Genomic DNA, 12,193 nt, shown 5'->3' on the forward strand with positions numbered 1-12,193 from the left:
AACCTTAACAGAAGTAGCCATGACAAAAATCTATTGGATTGAATTCTGGGCTCGTGTTCAAATATTTATGGAGCCCCTCTCAGAGGCATAGCATTTGCATTGAAACAAAAGGTTATTGAGCGTGGGTGCATTGTAAATGATACTGCAAAACTTCCAGCAAATTCAAATTTAATGGTAACCTGCTGGTGAAGAAAAATGATGCAATATGCTCACAAGCTTAAGGCAGTGTTGCAGTTCAGCAGCTTAGTCTTATTCAATGCTACATTAACTTTCCCATTTATGCTGCTCTTGTAAGATATAAAGCCCTCGAGCATTTTGAGGTGGCTGTCTGTTATGTCTGTGAGAGAGAGAGAGAGAGAGAGAGAGAGAGAGAGAAGGGGGAGTGAGAGACTTTAGTTGTTAATGTTTGTTTTCACCCTCACTCCCAGAAATTGCTTTGCCTTTTACTCTTAAGCTCTGTCTGGAGACATGCCAAAAGGATATTTATTATTTGCCTAGAATATATTATAAACCAAATTATTTGTAGGCAAGCAGGGGGCAGAAACTGGTATTACGTATATGTTGATATTTTTTCTTTTACCAGTGTTTGCTCATTAGGTTGATATAACCGCCCAGTTACAGACATCTGCACATCTGTATCTCTGAAGGCCACCCCCCATTTTGAGCTGTTGTTCAATTTGTGGCAAACAGTGTATGGAATTGTGTTGCAGCACATTGGACAACAAGGAAATATTCTATGCAAGGCTTGAGAACAGCTGCTCTGCAGTCATGCAGATCAGACCCTACGGTGCCCTGTTAGATCATACTATATGCTTGCTTGATGATGAATGTCCCCCTGCATAGACTCGGCATAGGAAAATCAATACTCCTCAAATTGAAACAGTATAGGGTTGTATTGATCGGCCAGCACTAAATCAAAACGAGGAGGCTTTGATACATCTCTCCAGGACAGCTCCCTGCCCAGTAATGACACACTATCAATTTTAGCTTTACACTGATAAATCAAGTTGAAAATTGGATGTCAGAGTTTTTTCCAGGCAGAGAGTGATTTTTCCTGCCCTCTGGTCCCCTCTGCTGTTGACCTCTGAACCCTGCCAGTGGATTATAAAGTTCAGGCTCGTCTAAAGTGAAAGTAGATGTCAAGGCGATGCTGATGAATTCATTGAAAAATAACATCCACCCATTTTGCAGCATAGGGCTACCTTACTGGGACGATGCTGTAAAGTCGTTCTCCTTCTGCAGTTCTCTCACCGTACACAAAGAGTAAGTGAAGCAGCAACCATTCGTTTCTCACATCCAAAATTTGTAACTTATCAAACAATTTAAAGTACACAGTGAGCGGTATATTTGCCAACTTATTGTTTGTTTTTTTTACAAGTTTTTTAAAGCATTCTTTAAAGTTTTTTTTGCCACAAAAAACTGTTTTAATAAAGAGAATATATTATTATTGATGTTTGCGCCATTCACATGGTGTACCGGTGATGTAGCCTTACACAGACAACCAGGTACACCTACTATACACACTACTGACACTTAAATATTCCCAACCTGAGCTGCAGTGAATCTCTCTCGTGTCATTCTCTGCCGTGCATTCGCCAGCACTCTTGGATACTAATTGTTTGGACACGGCCACCCTAACAGAAATGTAAAAGGGTCTGAAGGAGACAACCCTCCTTTTGTTCCCATGTGGGCGTCCGTGTTCACATCAGCAGCATCAGTGACAGCTGACGGAGGAGCGTCCGCTGCCCCCACCCCCCCAGCAGACCTTAACCTTACCTGACTAGTCTATTGATTGTCAACATTTCTTCTGTATAATTACTTTTTTGTAGCAGAGGAGAGAAAAAGGAAAATGGCGGCATATATTGATCTGTGGCAAGGCAGCGAAACAGCCGTTTCCCTTGACTAACAGTGAGTTTCATCTCTCCCTCTTGATGAATGGTAACAATCTGCCCCTGGATAATAACTTTGTGATTGAATGAACCTTTTTACTCACGATGCGCGCAGAGTAGTTGGTTTCGCCTGAAAGTGTTATCAATTCTAATAGAAGTCCACCAGCACAATGGGGGAGCACCTTTAGAGGCCCTTACAGCTCAGAGGGTTCAAGGTCTGACGGCCCCTCTGGGGCAGAAAAGAAAGGCCAAGGTCTCTGGTTGGTCCTGCTAGTATAAACAAAAATCAACCTGACAGTATAAAATATATAATTCAAAAATATTATTCTTTTAGACATCCGGAGTAGCAGGCTTTCTTTGAAAACCCTTAGGATCAATGTAAATGTAATTCAGTTACAATTAGTAAGAATATAGTATAATTAAGTAACCCTAGAAACCACTATAAAATCAATGTACCTCTAAATGGCTGTTTTCTTTTTTTGATTTGCTATGGATTGCATGCAGACTTTAGAGCTTTCTATTCTGCCCACCCCCACAAAGCCATTTTTTGTCTGAACCAGTCCTCTGCATACCAGCTTTCATTTTGCAGTCCACAATCTAGAGATAAAATGCAGCTTCTATCAAAACAGCTTGCAAGTGATAATGTTTTTATTCTTCATTTAATTAGACCGTATTTATAACATGATCCTCCTTTTGTTCTTGCAAGCTGATATTCTATCTACTTGCATTTGTTCTTGACCTACACCAGGCTCTATTCCCGCGGGGCACTCTTAACCTTGCACACTGTGCTAATTATCTTTGGAAAGAGGCCCATTCACACAACCATCAATTTCATCGGGTGTTGAAATTGAGCTGGGCATCGCCTGACTGTGCCCCATTTCCGATGAAAGATGGGGATCCACAAAGCTGGCGATCCAGGAGAGTTCACCTATAGTACAGTACGGCTCCTCATCCCTCGTCTGATCGCGTACGTCTGTCTTCATTACTCCAGATGACCTGGAGTTTATCTTGTTGCTGCTGTGTTGTTTCCCTTTGGTCTTTGTCCATTAGCCATTGGTCCGTGTGCCTATTCTCTGTCTCTCAAACTACAAAAGAAAAGTCATATCCAATAACTGGAAGCGTTTGGATCTTCAGCTTGGTATCCTCACGTCTGCAACAGTGTCGAGTGTAGCGATGAGGAAGAAATGGCGAAATTAAAGAGATGAAGGTCTCGTCTACCATTTGCAGCCCTCTGTGGTAATCCGATCACGATGTTGGCCACACGGTCGCTTCACGCTTGGCATGATCAAACTTGATGTGTTTTCATAGGGAAAATGACTGTGTACTTTTTTCTTAGTTTATAGGTTACTTTGAAAGCAGCGGGCTGAGAAATGCTCATCACCATATGGTTGCCAGTCACCACTTTTTTTGATGCATAGTGTCTTTTTTTATTTTTTTTATTTTTATTGTTTTTTTGTTTTTTTTTTATTTTCTTTTATCCAGCAGCAGTATGTTGAGGAATGTTCTATAAAAATACTTACCAGAAAGAATGCACATATTGACAGACAATGGTTTAGCATTTCCCCGCTTTGGTTTTTAGTGTCTGCTGGCTGCCTGATGGTTTTCATGATGTGTGGAATCCCTATCATTATAGATCCACATATGTGGTTGTCATTTTAATGGGATCAAAGGACCGCTTCCATTAAGTAACGTTATTTAGTTAAATAAGAGATTGTTTCTTACGTGTCTGGACTAAATATGGTGCCAGAATTACCTCAGTAGTTCTGTTTGGGCAGATGCGTGTTACATGTTACACGTACATACATTTATTTCTTATTTTATTTTTTATCAATACTTTTAGATGCAGCGTTGTTGGATCTCCGACAGATTCCTCATGGACTTTGGAACTCATAGTCCGAGTCTGTTAGGACAACTGAAAACGAAAGAAAAGACCACTTGTCCTCAGTTACACTGAAAACTGCCCCCCGTGTGTGTGTGTGTGTGTGTGTGTGTGTGTGTGTGTGTGTGTGTGTGTGTGTGTGTGTGTGTGTGTGTGTGTGTGTGTGTGTGTGTGTGTGTGTGTGTGTATGATAGAAACCAGTCACTGTGCCTTTGAATAGAATTGTCACTGATTACTGGTATTTATTATAATTACCCCCCACTCATGTCACCAATGGAAGCTTTTAAAAGGAATATAATGGTGTTTTATTGAATCAGCATGTCCCTGTCCTTCCTGACGACCGCCTCACACAAATCTCCTCTGAGCATGAATAGAATAAAAAGGAAATCTTGAACCATGAGATCCTCATCTGCCCTGTACATGTTTTATTGAGCCATTCCGGTTTAAGGGACTTGAAAAAACATGAAGGTAATTATTGCTTTCGACAATAGATCTGTGTAATTACTTTTATTCAATTATTTTATCTTTAAACGTTTGGCAATTGCGTGGCTTTTAGTGAGTGAGCACTTTTAAGTACAGTGCTTAGCATAAGTGAATACACCCATGCTAAAGTTGACTAAAAAGAGGAATAAAAAAATCATCTTTTGGAAATTGATCTTAATGCCTTAATTAAAAAAAAAGGAAAAATCCAACCTTTAAGGACACTAATTTTCTTTGTGAATGAATAATGAATCGTAAATAAATAAATGTTCTTCCTTAAAATACAGGGGGCATAAGTAAGTACACCATTATGTTAAATTCTCATAGAGGCAGGCAGATTTTTATTTTTAAAGGCTAGTTATTTCATGGATCCAGGATACTATGCATCCTGATAAAGTTCCTTGCCCCCCAACATCATCACATACCCTTCACCATACCTAGAGATTGGCATGGTTTTATTTCAGTTAGCCCAATAGCTGGTTTGATTTGTATTAAGAGATGATCTTATGGAAAGTACCCCATGCCAATCTCTAGGTATGGTGAAGGGTCTGTGATGATGTGGTGGTATGGTGAAGGGTATGTGATGATGTGGGGGGGGGGCAAGGGAACTTTATCAGGATGCATGGTATCCTGGATCCATGAAATAACTGGCCTTTAAAAATAAAAATCTGCTTGCCTCTATGAGAATTTAACATAGGGCTGTACTGACTTATGCCCCCTGTATTTTAAGAAAGAACATTTATTTATTTACGATACATTATCCATTCACAAAGAAAATTGGTGTCCTTAAAGGTTGGATTTTTCCTCATTTTTTTTAAATTAAGGAGAGACTTTGCTGATTTGAGACACGATTTAGGTCTCAAACAAGCACCTTTTAACCTGGTTGGTTATTCCTTGCACTGGTTCAAGTTGACATTTTTACTCCAACATCAAAACTATTCTCCAAATAACCAGACAACATATGAGAAAACAAAAAAGGTCTCTCTGCTGCTCTAATATAACAGCAGCACTAACAATACATCACCCTTTAATCCAATATGAGCCCTTGTCAGCTGTCAAAAGTATTTCTCTCGTCTAGAATGATGTTATAATTTCCTATAAAACTTATCAATCCTTTTGGTTTTTATTTTCCTCCCCATCTCATTTTGAATTATGCCTGTCAGCTTTCCCTTTCCTTTTACAAACAAAACCCATTCCCTGTAGACTGGGGTGTTAGGTCTGGCAATTCGGAAACCTCTGCATGGCTCCGTGAGGAAAGGTGTGCTTTAAATACCTATTTAAAAGAGAAGAGAATAGACGATAGTCCTCTCACACATTTATCCTACTGCACTTAGCAAGTCTGAAAGCATCCATAAATAATGGTGCTCCTGTTTCCTGTAGGTTATCAGTGCTGGAAAATTAGCTTTTAAAATGCGGTTTGAAATCCATTTGGGTGATTGATGGGTGACGGGACTAATACATTTTGTCAGGTTCTAGGAGGCCAGCTCACAGCCATTCTTTATGGTTGTCATGAAGCCAGACACATTTGATGTGGAAAATAAGGAGGTCCTGAGCCAACTCTGCTTAATAAAGAATGCCATTGTGTGGACAATTTGTTGTTGTTACACAGACAATACAGACAGCCGGCTTCCTATTAATGATTCTGAAATGAATAAACTAGTTGTATTTCATCACCTGTACTCAAAATTGGGGCTGGGCAATATATTGATATTATATCGATATCGTGATTTGAGACAAGATATTGTCTATCGTAAAATCATAATATATTAAGTGTGGTCTTTTCCTGGTTTTGAAGGCTGCGTTAGAGTAAAGTGATGTCATTTTCTGAACTCAACAGATTCTATTATTTGCTTTTACACACTTTGTCATTAAATCAACATCTCTGATGATTATTTATCCAAAAATCTCATTGTGTAAATAATATGATGTTAAAGCACCAATTGTCAATCCTATATTATTGTCGCAATATCGACATCAAGGTATTTTGTCAAGAATATCGTGATATTTGATTTTCCCCATATCGCCCAGCCCTACTCAAAATTTATTGTCTGCATTTTTGAAAAAACGTAGGGATCAGGCTCGATTGTTAGCTTTTGCAGCATATTAAATGGCTCAAATGTGTGCATGTGCTTGCCAAGTACCATTTGACTATACTGATTTTGACAAAAAGTTAAACTTCTTGCTTATTCCTTAATTGCCACCATGCTTTTAAGACATGGATGTGCCATTCAGTGGCTCAGTGCCACCTCAGAAATCCCTTGTGTGAGAGCTCAGAAGCTCCCAGCTGTAGATCTTAGATTATCAGGACTGCAATCCTTCTGAGCACTTTTTGGACCACCCTCAGATAGGAGGTTCCTTCAGCACAGCACTTTGGCACAGTCCAAATCCGGAAAAGCACTGACCACATAGTCTAGAATATCACAGGTCCTATTCAAATGGCAGAATACCACAATCAAACTGAAACCATATGCACAGGATAGATCAAAGGGAAGACGCATCCAAATCTTGGCATCCAACTGGTAAATCAGTCAATATAACTTGAGGATTTGGTTTGTTGTGTATTTGATTGCTGTTAAACACAAATGAATGGCTTAAACTAAAGTTGTACTCAAGTGAGCGTCCTTAAGCAGACCAAATAAAATGCCGTTAATGCTGTTATAAGGAAATCTTCAAAGTGGCGGATTTATCCCCCACTGGCATCTGCTGTCTATTTGCACTAAGAATTAGGGGACATAATCTTCAGCAGTAATCGCCCAGTTGCCTACAGTGGATTTACATTTTTCACACTGCGTAATCTTGCATTTACAATATCATTTACGTGGGTTTCTCCTTTCAACCCACTGACATCTCTCTTTTCCTCCGTTAAGCTTTGAGGGAGATTGACAGGGGACAAGCTCAAGGCGTTTGCATACAGCGACTCGTGATACTTTGTGCGCACAACGAACGCGCGCACACACATACTCAATTTTGATTGATACTTAACTGAAACTGAGCTCTTGTTGCTGTCAGAGCCCAGCTAAGTCTCCTGATCCTCTTGATTTCTGACATTTGTAGATATTATATTCATGGAGCAAGGAGGCTGTATTTTGTGATGTGATCCCCTGTAACACTTTAATCTGTTTAGACTGCTTCAATGCTGCGGCAGGGAAGGGGGCAGAGCCATACAATGCAATAGACGGCTGCATGCCAAGGTCTTACTGTATATCCTGCACGCACTGCAAAATCTCTACTTGGATTTGGACGCACAGTACCAGATCCCAGGTCTTATTTGGAGCTTTGAGTGACATTTTTTAGTGTTTTACTATTTTGTAATTTGGAGGCAAAGACAACATTTTAAAATTTTTTAGCATAAAGAGCTCTGTTCTTCTACAGCATGGATAGCATGGATATTGGAATGTTCTCTTCTAACCACACATACTGTAGCTGTTGAAGTTCAACAAAATGAAACCGAGCGATGCCATATTTCTTCAAATCTGGCTGAAAACTAAATGAAAATGAACCTCATGCTAGGCTGATGTAATCACATCTTACCTTCCTGTCAACTGCACACCAATTATTTAAATCATCACTATTTGTTATGTATTACTTCTCCCCGTTCAGTGTAAATTAAAGCAAGACTTTTTGCTGCATTTCCCTCTAAAGGAAGCATAAAGGCTTTGAAATAGCTCCAGCTAGTGCACACTTGGAACAAGCAGCACTTAGTAACCGAATGCTAGTCCTGGTGCTTAATGGTTTGCATTAGCTGCAGGCAATAAAATTATCCCAGGTCCTCACTTATGTTGAAATAATCATTTACAAAGATGGTTACCACATGCTGGAACTGTTTTCTTCTTTTTCTCTCCCTTTTTTACGACCCTAATTCGCTGTTATTAATAATGAATAAAAATGCAATTTTCAGTCGAGTTGCTCCAGGGCTCTGGGAATCATTTCAATGAATATTTCAGCACATTATTTTAATCATGGCTCCACATATGTAGGGAGGGGGCTTGTTTTATAGGCTCATGCCTCAACCGCCCCAAGACCCCGATCATTAAACCCCACGCTGTCTGCGTTGAGGTTCCTAACTTTGATTTACAAGACTTGTTAAAAAACATTGTAAAAAAAGGAGGCAAGCTGTGCCATTTATACTTGTAATTTGATGCTGTATTTGTTAATGGGAGTGCCTGTGATTTATGTGTGCTGGTGCTGCTGCTGCTCCCTGCTGTTCTTATGCTATAGGCTTTAGCAGAGCTAACATTACTGGGCCTCTGCAGAGCCTGCCACTAGTCGGCCTAATAAATCTGCTATCCGTGGCCTGATTTCCCTCCTCAAGATGTTTCCCCCTGATAAGGACGTGGCTGCTGTAATCAGACCATCAGCGAGGGGTGTGTGCTCCATCTAACCTGCCTGTCTTCTTGTCTCTATCATAGTCAGCTGCACGACTTCTGGCGTCTCGACTACTGGGAAGATGACCTGCGGCGGAGGCGGAGATTTGTCAGAAACCCATTTGGCTCCACCCACTTGGATGTCACGTGCAAGTCACTGCAGGAGTATGGTGAGTTTATCATTTCATTGATCAGAGTATTTTTTTAAAACCCATTAGAATTAGGGAGCTGAACATTCAAGAACATCATTACCCCATTAAATGTAGAATATAAATGTTTTCGTTATAGCATTATAGGGAAAGTATTGAAAGGGCACTGAAGTTAGCCCACACTTGTCCATATAGTTTAGCATATTGCTCAGGAGAAGTTAAGTGTCATTTTAATGGCTGACGTATTTATGAGTCCTGTGAATTGAACATGACATATACATTTTATTGCACTTTTTTATTTCCATCACAGCACATACTCAAGAACAAATTGGATCTCTCCCTTTATTGTTTCTTCTCTTTGCCTAACTTTTTTTCTTCTCTTTGCCTGAAACTTTTTTTCATTGAGCCAGTCAGTCTTTTAGTGTTGCCCACCACCTTGTGTCAATTTTGCCTTATGTCATGCAACACCGACTTTTAAAGGAAAGCAGCTTAGTACTATTAAACACCATTGGCCCTTCTCTCCTATCTGTAATTGAATAGCAGAGCAAATGTATTAATGGCACAAGGGTGAATGTATTGATTCTGAAATTAATGGAGTAAGCACCTTCTTTACTTTATAGAAAATAGAAAACAGGCAATGCATTATGGTCAGGGTAGCCTTTTAAAACGACTGTAGACCTATAGCAACACATGCATAGTGATCACAGTGTTCACTGACCTCTGGCTGTCTCAGTGTTCAGGACATCCTCTTGCTGCTTTGCTAGCTCTGCCGTGACTGCTGTATTAAGATCATGGCAGCACTGTAGATAAACGCATGCCAGCTGCCGCTTTGGCTGCAGGTGGTCCATATATGAGACACTGATGCAATAATTGCACCGTCTGCTTTAGATTTTGTGGTGGCTCCATTATGGTGAGCTAATTTTGCGGGCTTTTGGTTATATGTTGACACTGCTGGGGGGGAGGACTCAAGGAAAGAAATGTTATCGCTTCAGCACTTTATACCTGCTTCGAAATATCAAAGACCCTTTGAACATCGATATCATCTGCAAAGAAATTGCATTGCATCAACTTTGCCTACCTGTAAATACCAGCACACCTGTAAAATATATCAAAACATCAATATAAAAGTCTCAAACTTCCCCTGCAGTGTAATGTAAAGCTTTTGATCCACATTTTCAGTATGCTGTAAACAATGCTCACCTCACTAATAATTGCTAATTGCAGTTTACACCTTCCCAGTTATTGCTGTAATCTTTTTTTTTAGACATTTACTCATTATTTTGTAGCAGTTTGAGCAGTTTTCTTTTTTATTTTAATTTATTATTATTATTTTGTAACTTAAAGACAGAAATAAAGATGCATTAAATTCAGTTTAGAAAAATTCCAACACACACAATTCTTCTGACAGAGCTTTCGAGGTATGTGGGGGCGATCGTGCAACATATTAAAGTGCCCATATTATGAAAAAAAAATCACTTTTTCTGGGATTTGGGGTGTTATTTTGTGTCTCTGGTGCTTCCACACGCATACAAACTTTGAAAAAAAAAAACAAACATCCATGCTGTTTTGAGTGAGATATGGCTTTCTGAATGTAGGACACATTCAGATACACCTGTATCTCAGTCTCCGGGTGAGCTGTTCAAAATCTGCACAGCTTTCTACGTCACTAGCCGAAACGAGGGGCCTAGCATGCTAGCTCGTTCTCAATGGCAAAACACTGCTACAACACACACAAATTCACCCTAATCTACAAATAAATTGTATAGAACTACTTCCATGTCCCTGTTCTGCAGGTATTCAACGCAAAGTGTGAAGTGCGCCCTCGTTTAGAAGAAGTCTCCCGGCTAATCCTGCCTTGTACTGACTGAAGTTGGAGAAACAGCTAGCTAGCTCATGTAATCCTTACCTAGCTACTGAGCATGTGCGACGGACAACAAAGATGTTACAGAAGTTGAGAGGTCTAACTCTGTAGCTAAAACCGAGACCTGACACAGGGTGAAAAGAGGAGCTGCAGCAATGTGCAGTACAACAAAAATATGGTGTTTTTTGAAAATGAAACCATGTAAACCTATTCTGATACAATCTGAAATTACAATTATGAACCTGAAAATGAGAATAATATGGCCGCTTTAAGCTATGTTGTAGAGAAACTCTGATTGTCCTTCTTCTGGGAAGAAACAAGCTACAAATAGCTGCCTTCCAAGCCTTTGTAAGTATTTGATACTGAAACTGAACATTGTGCAACAAAGGCTTGCTCCATCTGCTTTGTCACTTAGCATCGCCCATTGGCCTCTTTACCTACTGTGCAGTTGCTCAAATTGGTATACGTGTGTGTCATTTCCTTTAGTGACTTATATGACAGATGTCGTCAAGAAAATGCCACAAACACATATAATATTAGTCCATCAGATCACTAGAATATGCTTTTAAGCTATCAGTTTTGTTTCTGTTGACTGAAGTCCTGCTGGCATGCAACGGTTTTAATGAGCAAAATAATGTATAAAGTTGTCAAGTGAAAGGGATCACCTGCAGTCACATGGCCTTCTTGCTCTCCTTTAGAGGTGAGCTGAACTTTCAGGGTTTTTTCGGCAGGCTTTGATGTGGTTGCACGGCAGAGGGAGGCCAGGTTTTGTTATGATTTAAGATGAGAAGAATCTTTTGTTCTTTTTTTCGAGCTTCAGTAGATTTCGTTGGGGGTGACAGTTGGCAGTTTTTTGTTTTTAAATGCCCTATGACAGTTTGTGCTTTTTTTTTCTTCTTTTTTTTTTATGAATATTCATTTTTAATTAGCATGGTATTAAAGATAGGACCTGTCTTTAGCTGATAACCCTGGTGCAGAGGCACAGAGGTTGGATATCCATTAGTCATAACATCCAGACTTTGCTTCCTAGATGTGACAGGGATCTCTATTGAACTTTTTAGTGGGTTGCCGGCTGCGTAGGCACCAGAGTAGAACAACAAAGAGGTTGTTTGAGTTGGCCCTTTAGAGTCATTATTAAAGCTTTAAAATCCGGGACTATTGGATAACCAGTAGGTTGTCCAAATAGAATACACAGTTTCTGGTTTGACAGCAGGATATGACAGTATACGCTCAGCCTCCATCTTGAGTTTGAAGAGGGCAGACTTGAACTGTTGTGTTCACAGTAAACGTCAGTCTTACGAGCTCACTTGAGGGAAATGAAAGTAAGCAGAAAAGGTTGTTTTTTTTCATCACAAAGAATATTTTAGTATGTGAGTGGCCTGTGTCGTTTTTGACAGCAGAGTATCTCAAGAGTCTCACAGTCGTCTGTGTTTTCTCTTAGATAGTATGAAATAAAAGATTCTTTGCCATTTTAGAAGTTGGATTCTTTGATTCATTGTTGTGTAGATTTCCAAGAGAGATTTACTTGACCAATTATTTTGACCACTTGCCAATGGAACATTTTTAAACCC

At 39.7% G+C, this 12,193-nt stretch overlaps 1 protein-coding gene across 13 annotated transcripts in view; it reads left to right on the forward strand.

The window, feature by feature from the left end:
* nbeab (neurobeachin b) overlaps positions 1-12,193 on the forward strand; it is a 280,354-nt gene that overhangs the window by 177,292 nt on the left and 90,869 nt on the right. For all 13 annotated transcript variants that reach the window (XM_028573291.1, XM_028573290.1, XM_028573293.1 and 10 more), the window contains one exon: positions 8,658-8,782. In XM_028573291.1, the coding sequence (XP_028429092.1) occupies positions 8,658-8,782 (125 nt within the window). The remainder of the gene's footprint in view (positions 1-8,657; positions 8,783-12,193) is intronic.

The sequence above is a fragment of the Perca flavescens genome, chromosome 3 (assembly GCF_004354835.1).
Source record: "Perca flavescens isolate YP-PL-M2 chromosome 3, PFLA_1.0, whole genome shotgun sequence".
In the NCBI taxonomy this organism is placed as follows: Eukaryota; Metazoa; Chordata; class Actinopteri; order Perciformes; family Percidae; genus Perca; species Perca flavescens.